This window comes from Labeo rohita, chromosome 13 (genome assembly GCF_022985175.1).
Source record: "Labeo rohita strain BAU-BD-2019 chromosome 13, IGBB_LRoh.1.0, whole genome shotgun sequence".
In the NCBI taxonomy this organism is placed as follows: domain Eukaryota; kingdom Metazoa; phylum Chordata; class Actinopteri; order Cypriniformes; family Cyprinidae; genus Labeo; species Labeo rohita.
Genome location: NC_066881.1, coordinates 12,722,606 through 12,740,319, shown reverse-complemented (window position 1 = coordinate 12,740,319; position 17,714 = coordinate 12,722,606). Strand labels below are relative to the sequence as shown.

The window sequence follows — 17,714 nt, the reverse complement described above, 5'->3', positions numbered from 1 at the left end:
AACGTGAAACAATTTAATTTTTAGCCAGGCAGAAGATTTATTCCATCACTTCAGTTTGTTCTACACATTTCAGAAGTAGTTAAAGTACTTTAAACTAGTATTGAGTGTGTCTGCCCTGTGGTAAGTCTGAGCAATCTGTTCCCGTCAAATTGTCTCAAAGTGCGGTGTAGAAGTTGAGTGAAGATGACTTGATTCTCATTTGGATATATTTAGGATGCATCGAATGCTGTAAGAGAGGTAAAAAAGTTAGAAGGTTTTTTTTGTTATAGAATTAATCTGAAAAACAATGTAAGAAATGTACCATTGTCCAGTTTTCATGAGGTTGACGGCATCATTGATCTGCTCCAGATCCATTTTGTGGGTTATAAACTCGTCAAGCTTTATTTTGCCTGTCATGTAGTCATTAACCAGTTTTGGAACAGAGTCCCTAATCTTAAAACCTTTTTCACATAAACAGAAATTAATACATGCACAGGTATGTACTGTCAAAGCCACAGAAAAACATTAACTGACAGCTGGTTTACCTCCCAATAGAGTTCCTTTCCAGGTTTTCCCAGATATGAGTTGAATTGGCCGTGCTGAGAAGTCTACGTCGGTATAGCCAACCAAAACACTCACACCCCAACCTTTAATACAGGACTCCAATGCCATTCTCTGAGGTCAAAAACACATTACATTCACACATGGAAAGATTGCAAGTACTGATAGCTTTTAAACAACTAACTAAATACATGTGTAAATCGAGGCTTACCGATACTTCGCTGTTGCCCACACACTCGAGTGAGAAATCCACTCCTCCATTGGTCATTTCTGCCAGTACTTCAGAGATGGGTTTATTATACGCCTTCGGATTCAGACAATCGGTGGCACCTAAGACCTTTGCCTTCTCAAATTTCTGCTCATTAATATCCACTGCAAAGATGCGAGAGGCTCCGGCGTTTTTACAACCCATGACTGCAGCCAGACCTACTGCACCCAGTCCAAAGACTGCACACACTGAGCCTGGTGTAACCTTCACACAAACACAACTAATTACTAGTGTAAAGCACCTTAAAGGATTAGTTCACTTCCAGAATGAAAATTTCCTGATAATTTAGTAACCCCTATGTCATCCAAGATGATTATATCTTTCTTCAGTCGCAAAGAAATTAATTTTTTTTTTTTTTAGGAAAACAATTCCAGAATTTTTCTTGAGTAGACTTCAATGGGGATCAACAAGTTGAAGGTCCAAACTGCAGTTTCAATGCAGCTTCAAAAGGCTCTACACAATCTCAGCTGAGGAATAAGGGTCTTACCTTTTTTGTAATGGCCGTTTTACTTTCTTTGCACGTTCACGTAAACACTGGGTTGGTACTTCTGCCTGCGTAATACGTAAAGTCGCACTAGTGCGAGACAAGCATTTGTGGTTAAAAAGTATATAAATTTGTATTTTTCTCAGAAAATGACATCGTTTTGTTAGGTAAGATACTTAGTCCTTGACTGGGATCGTGTAGAGTCCTTTGAAGCTGCATTGAAATTGCAATTTGGACCTTCAACTTATTGGCCACCATTGAAGTCCACTATATAGAAAAAAAATCCTGGAATGTTTTCCTCAAAAACCTCTTCGACTGAAGAAAGTCGAAGTACAATCAAAACAGTACAGAAGCTGTTTAAAATGGCATACTACCATACAATTCCTACTATATTGCAGTATGCATTGTGTATATTGTGATATATGTGTATACATTATTTGTTGCTTATTGTATAGTTCCACACACTATTCTAAGTGTTCAAATGCTTCTTGAGCATCTGTACACACCCCAGCCGTGTTGACAGCAGCTCCATAACCGGTAGAGATGCCGCAGCCAAGAAGACAGACACGGTCAAGTGGGGCATCGTCACGAATCTTTGCCACATACATCTGGTTGATGACGATGTACTCAGAAAAGGTACCGGTGCTTGTGAACTGCAGGAGGGGCTGACCACGGCAAGTGAAACGTGTTGTGGGATACGACATCAAATCGACATGATAATTTAGCCTGAAAAAAAAACTTGGTAAGCTTTAATAAGCAATATGTGAAAAGTCGATTATGTCGTTTGTGTCTCTCACCAGCTGCGCTCACACAGGTTTGTTTTTGGATTCTTGCAGAACCTGCATTCTCTACACTGAGAGCCTGAGACTGGAATGACCTTATCACCTGTTCACCACAATACAATAAAAAATAAAGTCATACAGGTTTGGAATAAACATGGGGGTGAACTTTCATTTGCTGAACTATGCTTTTTAAAGTTGAAATCAAGACAATTTAGTTTGTGACCTGGTTTGTATTCAGTGACTCCAGGTCCCACACTCTCCACCACACCAGCGCCCTCATGTCCCAGGACGGTGGGAAAACCCCGCTTGTCCTTCGATTCAAACAGGTGGAAAATCTCGGTGTGACACAGACTTGAAGCTAGAATCTATGTGATGGGGAAATCCTTGTTTACCATTACAAGTGAACAGTATTTCATGCATTGAATTGCAAATTACTTCTTTTGGGTTTGTAACAACTTCATTGGACATTTCCCACCTTAATTCGCATTTCTCCTTCCTGAGGGGGGCCGACTTCTATTTCCTCTATTACCAGAGGCGCATTGGGCTCCCAGGCAACAGCAGCCCGACATTTAATCACCTTTAGCACACAAAAGAACTTGGTTCAGCATGTTTTATAGACATTTAATGGTTGACTACAGATTAATGCTGAGTAATGAGTGGTTGCATGATCTCTGCTCTCTATACGTAGTTGGAGTTTGTCCAGCCAAGTAAATCATTAAAACATGTTTTTAGTGCCACAACTATCTGTGATCTCAGCATCACTAAAGATAAATATTAACTCAGTGAAACTTAATGTATAGTTTGAATTTGAAAAAAAAAAAAAAAAAACTATTACAAAAAGAACCTAAAAATGTTACATTTGTTTAAAACAAAAATAGAATTATAAGAGGATTACAAGTATAATTATGCTAAATTTCACTTCACACTTTCACATGGGGCATCCAAACCTCTTTATGTAGTATTTATATATAATTTAGTGTTTATATGAACAGTCAGTCTTGATATATTGCATTATCATTAGTAAAGCAGTCCAGTCAATTGTGCATTGCAATAATAACATATACACAAGTGTGTAATACTAAAAGACATAGATCTGGATTTTTCCATCACTTTAACAAGTGTTTGCTTATGATAGTTACACTGGCTATTGCTCAAAGCATCCATAGCAGTTTTACGAGTCTTATTAATTTTGCATAAAGTTGACCAGATGGAATAAAAATTAACTTAACTGTAGATGCCTTTGCACTGTAAACTGTTTCCTTATGTGCTCAATAGGTCGATGTAAATGAACTAATATGGGATTGGAGTTGTATTAAAAATGCATTAACTGCTCTGCAGCACAAATGAGAAGAGAAAGACAAGTTTACGAACCTTCCCTGCAGTGTCCATTTCCCAGTGTAGTCGTATTGCTGAAACGATTGCAAAGAAACGCAGAAATTCTCTGGTGCACGTATTTATCTGGTTTGAAAGAATCTCCTTCCCTCTCTCTCTCTCTCTCTCTGTCTGTCTCTCTCTCTCTCACACACACACACACACACACACACCTATAATAAAACTTAGCTTATAAATTTACAGATATATAGACATTACCCGACATGTTTATCTGCCAAGGGGAGAACGAGGAAAGTTGCCCTCATGTGTAATTGTGTGGAGAATGCGGGACTGACACTTTGACACCTGGGCAAAGATACTGCGTTTAAGTCGTTCAGGACCCTAACAAAAACATAAAAAAGCAAACACACACAGATGATGCGAACTCTTTATTAAGTTGGCTTGAAAAAGCCAATTTACTGATCTACTATTTAAGAATATTATTATTATTCTTCTTCTGAGCCAAATTTCGTTATCTATCTCCTCCTAGAGTTTTCAAGCTAGAACCACCAAACTTGGCCCAGTCCTTCAGACTGGTCTGACTCGGTGTGCTGTATCTTTTCTAACTGATCCGGCTTATGGTTTTCGTAAACCAGACTATCAAAACCACCACAAATCCCATAGACTTACATTGACGGAATGTTCAAATGAGCCAACACTCTTCAAACTCCCAGAATCCCTTGAGGCTCAATCAAGCTTCCCTTCTGTGTACTATTTCTAATCAATTTAGACTCATTTAAGCTTCCACTCTAATATTTCTAATCTATTCAGCTATCTAAATCATGCTAGCAACATGATAATCATGTTAAGAAACATGTTAACAACATGCTAGAAACGTGCTAATCATGTTAGAAACATGCTAGTAACTTGGTAATCATGCTAGCAACGTGCTAGTAACATGCTAATCATGCTAACAACATGCTACTAACATGTTAATCATACTAGAAACATGTTAACAGCATGTTAGTAACATGCTAATCATGCTAGCAACATGCTAGTAACTTCCTTATCATGCTAATAGCATGTTAATCATGTTAGAAGCATGATAACAAAATGTTAGAAACATGCTAATCGTGTTAACATGCTAGTAACATGCTAATCATGTTAGAAACATGTTAACAACATGCCAATCATGCTAGTAACTTGCTAATCATGCTAGCAACATGCTAGTAACATGCTAATCATGCTAGCAAACGTGTTAGTAACATGCTAATCATGCTAACAATATGCTAGTAACTTGGTAATCATGGTAGCAACGTGCTACTAACATGTTAATCATACTAGAAACATGTTAACAACATGTTAGTAACATGCTAATCATGCTAGCAACATGCTAGTAACTTCCTTATCATGCTAATAGCATGTTAATCATGTTAGAAGCATGATAACAAAATGTTAGAAACATGCTAATCGTGTTAACATGCTAGTAACATGCTAATCATGTTAGAAACATGTTAACAACATGCTAATCATGCTAGTAACTTGCTAATCATGCTAGCAACATGCTAGTAACATGCTAATCATGCTAGCAAACGTGTTAGTAACATGCTAATCATGCTAACAATATGCTAGTAACTTGGCAATCATGTTAGCAATGTGCTAGTTACATGCTAATCATACTATAAACATGCTAACAAAATGCTAGTAACTGGCTAATCAAGTTAAAAACATGCTAACAACATGCTAATCATGCTAGCAACATGCCAATCATGTTAACATCATGCTAGAAACATGTTAGCCATGTTAGAAACATGCTAATCATGCGAGAAATATGCTAATCAGGTTAGAAACATGCTAGTAACTTGCTAATCATGCTAACACCATTCTAGTAACTTGCAAATTATGCTAACAACATGCTAATCATGCTAACAACGTTGTAATTGTAATTTTATGGAGGTTTATTATGAATAAAACGGCCGTGTTCTCAACTGGCAGCTTATTTTCGCTTCCTCTGGCAGCAGTCACAGTAGTACTGAACACTAATTACTGTGAGACCTATGAAATCCTTCATCACTTGAATTATGATTATTATACTTTAATTTTAAAGCACAGCCACCGCAAAATCAGACTTTAGCATCTCTTTTTACTTTGAGATCATTCTGAGGTTAAATACAGATTTTTTAAATTATAAGATATAGTTTAATAGCTATGATACTGTTTTTGAAATAAAATCCTTGCATGGCTATAATTGGAAACACTGTCATCTAACAATGCCTTGGACAAAAAAAACAAAACAAAAACAAAACAAAAAACAAACAAACAAACAAACAAACAAAAAACAGTTAATCTTAAAAAAATAAAGCATATACAATAAACCCAAATTGGAAATAAACAGTTATCAAATAGGCATGTGTTCTGTTCTGTGTCCTAAACTCCTGAAACACTGGTGTCTCATATTTTAGAGCAGTCAGTGCAATTTGGGAAATCAAATCTGTAAGTGTGTGAAAATATTCAGATGTAATCCCCTTTGTAATCGTTAACATTTTCATAAGTAACTGTAATTTAACTGTACATTGTTTTTCAGTAACTGTAACAAATTAGTTACATTTGTTATTAAATTATATAATTCCATTACTAGCTACTCTAGTTAAGTTCAAGGCCCTACCACTATCATCAAGACATCAAAATGTGCAAAAAACACTTGCAATAATAAAAGCCATTCATAAGCTGAAATGCTGAAACGCACAGCTTTACATAGGCTACATGCAGAGGGCAAGTTCTGCAATCCTACTGTGTGTGTACAGTATTGAGCGCTGCTGTTATGTTGGCTCGTTTGGGGCCAAATTTCTTTTTATCTTTGATCTGTATTTCTGAAATATATAAAACATTTTATTTTATTTCCATTAATTTGACTTTTATAAGATTTACCAGTTGATAAAATTCCTATTTTGTGCTGGTCAATTTTGAACAACAGATAAAATGTAACTTATAGAAAAAACTTAAGAGAATTGTGTGGGGCCAAGGGGGCGCTGCTGCAAATATTTGAGTGGCTTCTCCCCTAACAGTAATCTCACTCCAAACTTTTTCCAAAACTTGAGAGCCCTGTATCTTCTTATGGGTCTAGTCTTTTAATCTGCCGATGTTTTATGGAGGTTTTTTACGAGTAAAGTGTTCAAATGGCCGTGATTTCAACTGGCAGCTCAGTCTGACAGCCGCGAGAGCGCTCCGAGTTTAAGCTAAGCGTCAGTAAGCAACCAGTCGTGATCACGCTCATTTGACTGCTTTAATTGTGGAAAAAAAACTAAAATGTCAATCATACAAAAGAACAGAGTCATAAGAATACATTCATAACAATAAAATAGTGTATTTCCTTTCAGCGAGAGTGATAGAGAACGCGTTATACTCACAGCGGCTAAAGCGGTTGAGACTGCCAGCCACCAGCCCGCCACTAGAAGGTCACGTGACCTGCCAGAATCAAACTGCCAGCTGCCACCAGCCACTGACAGGTCACATGACTGTGATCTGCCAGCCAGTTGAAGACAGAACCCCCACTGGCACAGGACTTTCCAATTACCCACCTTATTTTTGCGGGTAAGAGCCATTTGTAAATTTGATGGGTTTTGCTTCCGGTCTTATCCAGCTGTTTTTAGCAGTACAAAATAGCTCATTTTGCTGCTTGATATTGCAGATTGGTGTGTCTTACCATATTGTTTTAATGTATTTATTATAATTATGAAAACACTGGTTTGTAGTGCAGTTTTACCATTTACTGTACTTTGTCATTCTTCTCTTTATTTATAGCAGCTAATGAATCGGGAGTCTCGTCCATAGGCGTACTTCTGCATTGAAGAACAAGGTGAATATCCAACTTTACTATATCCACCTTCTTTTTCCCGTAAGTGCGGGCACAGCCATTTGTAAATTGTATAGGTGTGGCTTTCGTATCCAGCTATTTTTAGCTGTATAAAACAGCTCGTTTTGCTGCTTGATACTGCAAATTGGTGTGTCTTACCATATTTTTTATGTATTATTTTAATTATCCTGCTAAAAAAAAACCAGCTTAAACCAGCCTAGACTGGTTGGCTGGTCTTAGCTGGAAGTAGGTGGTTTTAGCTGGTCTCCCAGCCTGACCAGCTAAGAACAGCCTGGCCAGCCAAGGAAGTGGCCAATACCCCTCTAAAACCTGCCTTCTGACCAGCTATGACCAGCTAAGACAAGCCTGGATGACCAGCTAAAACCAGCTTAGGCTGGTTTTAACTGTTTTTTTTTCAGCAGGGTATGAACACATTAACATTTACTGCACGTTGTTACTCTTCTCCTTATTTCCCGATAGCGGATAATGAACTGGAAGTCTCACCCATAGGCTTACTTCCACGTTGAAGAAAAAGGTGGTCTTGGAGTGCTGGTGGTATCCTTCAGAGTTTAGTTCCAACTCCAGTGAAACGCACCTGAACCAGCTAATCAAGCTCTTACTAAGCATACTAACTTTCTGGCAAGTGTGTTAAGGCAAATTGAAGCTAAATTCTGCAGGACGTTGGCATTCCAGGGATGAGTTTGGGCACCCCTGCTATATACCAACTTCCCAGGGGGACTTGAAGACGCCATAATACATTTAACAATGGCAGGCCTAACACTGTCTTGTCACATTACTGTATGACTGATATCTACTTAAATTAAGTTTATATTTGTTTAACTAAAAGAATAATAAAATCAGCTAAACCTTTAGTTTAAACACAATGTCTGCATTGAGATTTGAATGAAACCTTTGTGTAGAGGGAGCCAAGAGATTCAGACCACTTATAAATGTCTTACGCAAGCCATCAACACTGGTGAGAATTAAAGCACATGCAAGCAAACACCAAACAATTCATCCGGCCCACATTTTATTTGGGCTAGTTGACACCGTTCTCACACTCTCATGCCACGTCTATTTTCTCACGCAGTGAAAAACAACCTCAAACGAAAGCAAGAGCAGGCTCATTTGAGACCGATTTGGCAACCTCTCTGGTGCATATTTGTGTTTGCATTCTGTAGACCAGAGGTGTTCAGTCCTGCTTATGAAGGGCCACTGCCATTGTAGTCAAAATACATGTGCATTGAGAAATGCATATGCAGACTATAGATTATAGAACAGAAAAGTCTTAGATAGCATTGCTGTTCTTGTTGTGGTGAAAGTTATTTGTCAATCTGATGATAATAACACAGTCCAGTTGTTAGACAGAACTCCACTGATAGCCCCACCCCCCGCCCACCGTCCCCTTGGGAATTCTTACTCCAAGTTGAACTCAAAAGTTGGCAGCCCTAGTGTGAGCTACAGTATGTTTGTCTGATGTGATGTACACTAATGATCTTTAGAGGGCAGACTTGCACAAGGGAATATCTGTGTTGTGATCTGAAGAAGGTTGTTTCTGTCTTGTGTCTAGTGAAACCTGGCATCTGCTATCATGCGCTGAAAACAGTTTTTCTGTGGTATAGAGCTACTGTGGCCACGACACCAAACGTACCACACCAATCCAGTGAGTAACATCTTGTCAAAAAGACACAGACTGAATGATACAAGCATTGCACACTGTGATGTAATCGGACCTGCAGAGATTGCAAACACTCATAAAGCTTGTACTGTCCTTGTTTTATGTATTGCTACAGAAAGTAAAGTAGTAATAGCGACGGCTGGTCTAGAAATGTAGTTATGTGGTAAAACAGAGGTGACATGAACACTATGCAGGTTGGCAATAGTAAAGCACTTATCTGTGATACAGTTCTTGTGGATTTCTGGCCTGACATACACTGATTTCCAAGAATATGTGACCACAAAATAATCATCCTACTGTTTAGAAATATCAAGCTTGTCAGCTGTGTGAGGTTTACTGTCTTAGTCTGTTTCAGTGTGTTTGTATGCCTGGCTCATTACAGTGTACCGTGTTTTGTTTGGTACAAACTCTTGTATTAAATCAAGATTGACATATGAAAACTCTTTACAGCTAAAAGACTCGTAAGGTTATTGAACATTGTACAAATGTTTTTCATGAACTTCTACCAGCATTTATAAGGTTCAATTAAATCGATCTTGTTTGAGTGAGAATGTGTCTGTGAACACCTAGGGGAAACATTAGGTTAAGTAGGCTACAAATGGTTTAATTATTTTCTGATCATTGCCACTTAAAAAGCAATGTGAACACTTGATAAAATAGTGTCAGACTTTGTATCACAGGTGCTTTTTGTCTATTTGATGCAAATCATGAAATAAATTTCAGTTGTTCAGTTTGCAAGCTGAATTAAAGTTGATTTTCTCCTTTATTTTGGCCAACTGAATCTTAAAAGGCTCAATATCACCATAGTGTGCCTTTCAACCCTCACAATATAATTTCCTATTCGGTTTATGTCATAGTAGACACTCTATAAAAACATATTAGCTGAGCTCCCACACATTTTTTTGATCGCATGAGATCACAAAGAAATGAAAAGGGCATTTAATTCATAAAATGTCAGATAATATTCCGTTAAAAGCAGCTGAAAAACATTCCTGCAATCATCCAAGAGGTTCATCATTTAACTTTTATTAAGACAGAACTGGAGTACAAGATTCATACCTTTAGTTTCATCTACACCTTTCAGAAATAGTTTCATTATTTTAAAATGGCATTGAATATGTCTGCATTGGGGCTGAGCAATCTATTTCCATGAGTTTGTCTTAAAAACATTTTTTAGAAAAGTCTGGAAAAATGGTTTCTGCATAAGACCAAATTGACCAGCCAAGATAGACAGATATGAAGAATGCATTTGAGAAAAACATGATGTAAAGCATTTAGCATGATTATCAGTGTTTGGGTTTAAGCTGCAGGGTGCAGCTGCATATTTTGTGGTGCTTCCCAACATTCCCATGATGGTTATGTAACCAAGACAAATGCTAGAGACTCTGGCTTAGAGGAGAGAAATAAACTATTTTGACGACATCATAAATTGGTTACACAAAACCATTTGAAATGATTTATATGCTTGTCTCTTTTTTTATTTGGCACAGACAACATTTTCTTGCTGAACTTTTTTTAGAAGCATTTTGCCTTGCAGATGAATAGCACTGTTTTTGATGTTAAACATTAATGTTTACATGCACTTGTGAATCACTTAATAAAGCAGAGGGCTGGAATATGCTATCAAAGAGGATCCTTGAATGGACCCAGCTGTTACTCAAATACTGCAAAGAGGGAGAAGCGAATAAGCCAAATATAACTGTGGCCTAGAAACTGGTTGGGTGAAGACGATTTGCTTCTCATTTGGATATATTCAGGATGCATCGAATGCTATAGGATAGAAAACAAATGGTTAGGATTTTATTTTTTACAATATTAACTTCAAATACAAAAATATGTGAGTGACAAATGTACCAGTCTCCAGTCTTCATGAGGTTGATTGCATCATTGACCTGCTCCAGATTCATTTTGTGGGTTATGAACTCATCAAGCTTTATTTTGCCGGTCATGTAGTCGCGAACCAGATTTGGAACCGAGTCCTTGCTCTTAAATCCTTTACATAATCAGAAATGAATGTACTGTATGCTAAAGCATGTACTCAAGCTCCTACTCTGACAGCTTGATTACCTCCAAATAGAGATCCTTTCCATGTTTTCCCAGATATGAGCTGAATTGGCCGTGCAGAAAAATCCTTCACATCAGTCCAGCCAACCAAAACACTCACTCCCCAACCTTTAGTACAGGACTCCAGTGCAGTTCTCTGAGGTCAAAGATGCGTGAAGTCACAGACATAAAAAAAGTACTGAAAGCTTTTAAGTGAGTTAGTAAATAAAAGCCTCTTTTACAAACGTGTCAGGGAGGTCTTACCATTACTTCAGTGTTGCCCACACACTCGAGTGAGAAATCCACTCCTCCATTGGTCATTTCTGCCAGTACTTCAGAGATGGGTTTATTATACGCCTTCGGATTTAGAAAATCAGTGGCACCGAAGACCTTTGCCTTCTCAAATTTCTGCTCATTAATATCCACAGCAAAGATGCGAGAGGCTCCAGCGTTTTTGCAGCCCATGACTGCAGCCAGACCGACTGCACCCAGTCCAAACACTGCACACACTGAGCCTGGTGTAACCTTCACACAAACACAAATGGAATAAAATTAATAACATTTACCTTTCAAGCCACAAAAACTATTTTAAAGGGATAGTTCACCCAAAAATTAAAATTCTCACCCTCATGTCGTTCCAAAACTGTAAGACCTTCATTTCATCTTTGGAACACAAATTAAGATATTTTTGATGAAATTGTATAGACAGCAAGGCAACTGACATGTTCAAGGCCCAGAAATGTAGAAAGGACATTGTTAAAATAGTCCATGTGACATCAGTGGTTCAACCATATTGTTATAAAACGAGAATACTTTTTGGGCCTTGAACATTTCAGTAGTGTTTCTGTCTATGCAGGGTCAGAAAGCTCTTGGATTTCATCAAAAATATCTTAATTTGCGTTCCAAAGATGAATGAAAGTCTTACAGGTTTAGAACAAATCTTTAAATTGTATGAATTTCTTTGCTTCAGATAACACGTGCAAACAAAATTATTATCATTATTATTATTATTATTATTATTATTTTGTGGTTATCTTAATAAACATACAGTTGAGGTCAAAAGTTTGCATCCCCCTTTCAGAATCATTAAAAATGTTCATTATGATCAAATGATCATACAAAATGCATTTTATGTTTATTTAGTACTGACCTGAATAAGATATTTCACATAAAAGATGTTTACATATAGTCCACAAGAGAAAATAATAGTTTACACGCCCTTGATTCTTTATACTGTTGTTACCTGAATGATCCACAGCTGTGTTTTTTGTTTAGTGATAGTTGTTCATGAGTCCCTTGTTTGTCCTGAACAATTAAACTGCCTGCTGTTCTTCAGAAAAATCCCTCAAGTCCCACAAATTCTTTGGTTTTCCAGCATTTTTGTGTATTTGAACCCTTTCCAACAATGACTGTACAATTTTGAGCTTCATCTTTTCACACTGAGGGCAACTAAGGGACTCATATGCAACTATTACAGAAGGTTCAAACACTCACTGATGCTCCAGAAGGAAACACCATGCATTAAGAGCCGGGGGTGAAACTTTTGAACAGACTGAAGATGTGTGCATTTTTCTTATTTTGCCTAAATCTCATATTTTTTTTATTTAGTACTGCCTTTCAGAAGCTTCAGAAGATAGATACATGTTTCCCAGAAGACAAAATAAGTTACATTTACCCTGATCTTCAAATTCAAAAAGTTTTCAAACCTTTGCAATCTTTTGACCTCAATTGTGTATATACAAAAAGTGTCCAAATCCTTTTATATAACAGTTAGTTGCAATCCTCAGCAGTGTTTCAAGAGTGCAACTGTGCAACCGTATGTTTTTGTTTTTTTTCTTGTGCTGCTTAATGTAATGTAATTAATGTAATTTCTTACTTTGGAATATAATGGGGTTTTTTTGAAAGGGGACAGCTTCAATAACATATGAGACCAACAAATGTGACCTACTGAGGGCACAGTGTTTAAAATAAAACAACCTTTATGCATAAGCCATTGAATTTTTCACTCAACCAAACTGTTTGAATGCATTGGGGTTTTGCGAGTGTCAAAGGGTTTGTGAATGAACTGCAGGGGGGTTGTGAGTTGATGAAATACTAATAATTTATAAAATCATAACAATTAAAATGATAATAAATAAATAGTTTTAAGAATCAAAAAACACTTACTAAAAATTATCCCCCGGTTTCACAGACAAGGCTTAAGCCTAGTCCCAGACTAAAATGTAAGTCTGAGCTGTTTCAGCTAAAAGAAACTTGCACTGACTGATCTCATAATATATTAAAAATTAAAAAATTACTTAAATGTCTTAATTGAACTATGGCCTAATCCTGGCTTAGTCTAATCCCTGTCTGTAAAACCAGGCCTAAATATTTGATTTGTTTACTTGCATGTCTTGTGAACATTAACTGACATCAGAGAACTGTAAATATGGGAATGTGTGGTTAAATTATTGAAATATGAAAGTAGTTATATTTATTTTGTTTAAAATGTAAGTTACTCAATATTGGCGTCTTGTTTATTTTATCAGTTGTATAAAAGCAATATCATATCAGCCCAGCTGAGATAAACATTTAATATAAGTCTTTTTTCATGTTTTCTTAAAGTGTCCTTGTGCTCTCTTTCTTCTAAATGAATGGCCCTTGATTCAGCAAAAACATTCATTCAAGTGTGGCATAAGTGTCCAGATACTTCTTGAGTACACCAAACATCTATACACACCCCAGCTGTGTTGACAGCAGCTCCATAACCAGTAGAGATGCCGCAGCCGAGCAGACACACGCGGTCGAGCGGCGCATCGTCATGAATCTTGGCTACGGCAATCTGGTTGATGACGGTGTACTCAGAGAAAGTACTGGTGCCCATGAACTGCAGAATGGGCCGACCACGGCAAGTGAAACGTGTTGTAGGGTCAGACATAATGTCATGATATTTACTTGACCTGCCAGAGAAAAAAAGATACATTCCCAAAAAGCAAGACAATGAAATATAATGTGAAAAGTTGTTGTGTTTTTTGCATTTCCTACCAGCTGCAGTCACACAGGTTTGTTTTTGGACACTTGCAGAACTTGCATTCTCCACACTGAGAGAGGAAGAGTGGAATGACCTTGTCACCTGTTCACCAGAATACACAGATTTATTTTTCATTTATGAACAAATAAGTTAGATTGGAACAGATTCATTGAAAAGATTCAGTCAAAGGAGAAGTCCACTTCCAGAACAAAAATTTGCAGATAATGTACTCACCCCCTTGTCATCCAAGATGTTCATATCTTTCTTTCTTCAGCAGTAAAGAAATTATGTTTTTTGAGGGAAACATTTCAGGATTTTTCTCCATATAATGGACTGATATGGTGCCCCGAGATTGAACTTCCGAAATGCAGTTTAAATGCGGCTTCAAACGATCCCAAATGCGGTTGTAAACAATCCCAACCGAGGAAGAAGGGTCTTATCTAGCGAAACGATTGAATACAATTTTCAATACATAAAAAATACAATTTAAATACTTTTTAATCTCAAATGCTCGTCTTGTCTTGCTTTCCGTGAACTCTGTGTATTCTGGCTCAAGACAGTTAGGGTATGTTGAAAAACTCCAACCGTATTTTCTCACTCAACTTCAAAAATGATTTCAAAATCATCCTGCATCACTGCAGAAGTTCCGACCCAGTCTTTGCAAAGTGAACATGCAAAGAAGATCAAACACATTTAACAAAAAATGTAAAACAGTGATATAGGATGATTTTGAAGTGGAGGGAGAACATGAGATGGGAGTTTTTTGACATACCCTAACTGTCATGAACCGGAACAAAAACAGTTCAGGCAGAATAAGACAAGATGAGCGTTTGGCATTAAAAAGTATAGAAATTTTATTATTTTTATTAAAATAACCGATCGTTATGCTAGATAAGACCCTTCTTTCTCAGCTGGGATCGTTTACAACCACATTTGGGATCATTTGAAGCTGCATTTAAACTGCATTTTGGGGCACCATATCAGTATGGAGAAAAATGCTGAAATGTTTTCCTCAAAAAACATAATTTCTTTACGACTGAAGAAAGAAAGACATGAACATCTTGGATGACAAGGGGGTGAGTACATTATTTGTAAATTGTTGTTCTGGAAGTGGACTTCTCCTTTAAAAAGACGTGAAGGTAAGCTATTGATGACAGAATTTCCGTTTTTGAGTGAACTACCCCTTTAAAGAAAAAATAAAGACTTGGAAATGTGAATATGTAGTTTTATTTTGTGACCTGGTTTGAAACCAGTGACTCCAGGTCCCACACTCTCCACCACACCAGCGCCCTCATGTCCCAGGACAGAGGGAAAACCCCGCTTGTCCTTCCCTTCAAACAGGTGGTAAAGGTCGGTGTGACAAACACCTGTAGCTACAACCTTCAAGACAGGAGAAAAGTTAACCAATACAAGTTCATTTGTATTGATATTAACCATTTTGACAACTTTCGTGGGACATTTTCCACCTTAATTCGTATTTCTCCTTCCTGAGGTGGAGCGACTTCTATTTCCTCCATCATCAGAGGCGCATTGGGCTCCCAGGCAACAGCAGCCCGACATTTAATCACCTTTAGCACACAAAAGAACTTGGTTCAGCATGTTTTATAGACATTTAATGGTTGACTACAGATGTTTATATAACCACTGTGCTTAAGCAGTTACATGATCTCCGCTCTTTAACTGGAGTTGGAGGTTGTCCAGCTGTTTGGCTTAAGCCAATGGAAACATTAAACATCTGTTTTTAGAAGCACAAATATTTCACAATCAAAGATAAATATTAACCCAATCAAACTGGCAGAGCACAATTTTTTGCAGTTGTAGCGTGGTTTAATAGTTTCCATTTGGTGGAAAACTGGCAGAATGACAAATAAAAACTACATGGAAAAAACATTAAAAGAAAACATACAATTGTCACATATATATACTGCATTAGAATTATAAATCAGTTGTGCATTGCAGTAATAATAACACACACAAGCTACATATCTGATGCAAGATTGTTTTTGCATAATTTTCTTAGGCAAAAGTTTTTGCATTTATGAGTTAAAGCATTTATAGCATTCTTATGAGAGTCTTACTAAAACGTTAGCATTAAATTTCTCAGATATAATCTTATTTTTAAGATGTCTTTGCGCTGTAAACTGTTCCTCATCAATAGATCAATGGAAATTAGCTTAAATGCATAAACGGACTGGAGCTGTATTAAAAATGCATTAACTGCTGTGCAGCACAAATGAAAAGAGACCAGAAGACAAGTTTACGAACCTTCCCTGCAGTGGCCATTTCCCAACGTAGTTGTATTGCTGTGATGAATGCAAAGAGAGGCAGAGATATTTTGGTGCTCGTTTTTATACTCTGGTAATGCGTGGATGAAGCAATCTCTCTCTCTTTTTCTCTCTCTCTCCTCTCCTTTTTTTACTGAAGTAAAACTGTAACTTATTAATACAGTAAATATATATATTAAGATTATTTCTCTCGTGTGATTTTTAGGTTTCTTAGCCAACATTACCCAAGGGATAATAACAGGGTATTTTAAACAAGGTTAAACAAGAAATACTTTTAAAGATACTGTATATGATTTTCTAAATATTTGTAACACAATTATATAGGCCATTCGACAGAATTGGCCCAAACTGCGAAAAATAAATTTAAAAGCGTTCAAGTATTCAAATCTTAGATGTTTACTAAGATCCTTCTATTATCTATTGAAACTCACAAAAAAGGGACAAAATTTCAGTACAGTTATGCAATTTTTTTGTATTTTAGTATGTTTTAGTATGCAAGTTAAAATTCTGTAATGTGATGTGGTTGTTACCAAAACATTACTGTCACTACCGAAACATGGGATGTTTTGTCAAAAATAAAGTAGACTGAATTATTAAAGATATTATGATAGTTTTTGGTTTAATGTATATTGAAATTAATGAATCCTTAACTTTGAAATCAGTATAATCAACTTTTTGCCTTTTACAAAGAAAAATTGTATTCAAAATATAACAAATCTCATAATTCACATTGAAACTATTGTTTAAAATGTAATTGTTATTGATTTACGTCTAAAATCTTTTCATAAAATAGCAAAAATAATAATAGCAATTTAGATGTTAGATTACCGTGATTTGGTGGTGACAAAATTGGGGAGAGGACAAATTTTCCAAAACTTTCTGAAAATACAATATAAGAATTAACTGCACAATTACTAGAAATGTGTACCTTGGATATTATACAATTTGCATGCATACATTTGCATACATTTTTTGGGAAAGGAACATTTTTTCAAGCTATTTCCAACATTTTCCAAAAGCATTTTAAGAAGATCATAGAAATGATTGGTAGCAAAGGTTTATATGATCTATAGGCTCGCAATGCCTTTGGGAAATACAGCCCAGATGAATTTGATGGAATTCTATGGGGAAAACTGAATAACAACAAATCATTTAAAACAATGAACGTTTTTATTATGATAACCCAGTTTTAAAGTTCGATTACATTGCAGAATGTTTTAAAATATAATTTTTTTCCAAATAAATTAATCAAAGTCCAAACAACCCACCACCACCCCCCCAAAATACAACATTGTGGAATACAGTAAATGATATGGTGGTAAAATAAAATGATGGCACAGAAGACGCTGAATACCACTGAACACAAACAAGAACATAAAAGCAAAGTTTTGGCATTGTATCAGCAATTATGAATTGTAATATTACCAAATTATTAGTAACAAAAATAATCATATTCAAAC

The 17,714-nt window shown here is 36.5% G+C and overlaps 1 protein-coding gene across 3 annotated transcripts; it reads right to left on the bottom strand.

Moving 5' to 3' along the window:
- Positions 1-12: 12 nt before the first annotated feature.
- On the bottom strand, positions 13-16,337 carry LOC127174952 (alcohol dehydrogenase 1-like). 3 transcript variants are annotated; one of them, XM_051125663.1, is made up of 10 exons: positions 3,665-3,760; positions 3,446-3,483; positions 2,550-2,651; positions 2,298-2,439; positions 2,090-2,177; positions 1,799-2,018; positions 752-1,012; positions 525-654; positions 302-440; positions 13-226 (listed from the first exon to the last, which is right to left on the bottom strand). In XM_051125663.1, exons 1-10 carry the CDS (start codon positions 3,669-3,671, stop codon positions 196-198), a joined length of 1,158 nt encoding a protein of 385 aa, XP_050981620.1. In that variant the 5' UTR covers positions 3,672-3,760; the 3' UTR covers positions 13-195. The 3 variants fall into 3 exon arrangements, with proteins under 3 accessions (XP_050981620.1, XP_050981622.1, XP_050981621.1); XM_051125665.1 differs by lacking the exons at positions 302-440; positions 525-654; positions 752-1,012; ... (4 more) ...; positions 3,446-3,483; positions 3,665-3,760 and adding exons at positions 10,771-10,909; positions 10,984-11,116; positions 11,224-11,484; ... (3 more) ...; positions 15,436-15,537; positions 16,235-16,337; XM_051125664.1 differs by lacking the exons at positions 13-226; positions 302-440; positions 525-654; ... (5 more) ...; positions 3,446-3,483; positions 3,665-3,760 and adding exons at positions 9,923-10,686; positions 10,771-10,909; positions 10,984-11,116; ... (4 more) ...; positions 15,436-15,537; positions 16,235-16,337.
- Positions 16,338-17,714: the final 1,377 nt, after the last annotated feature.

What these genes read in the sequence shown, in the direction of transcription:
- LOC127174952 (XM_051125663.1), bottom strand. An exon ending in GAAAGGAACTCTATTGGGAG is followed by an intron (nt 441 to 524) that starts GTAAACCAGCTG and finishes TATGTGAAAAAG; the next exon opens with GTTTTAAGATTAGGGACTCT. An exon ending in CTCATGAAAACTGGACAATG is followed by an intron (nt 227 to 301) that starts GTACATTTCTTA and finishes CCTCTCTTACAG; the next exon opens with CATTCGATGCATCCTAAATA.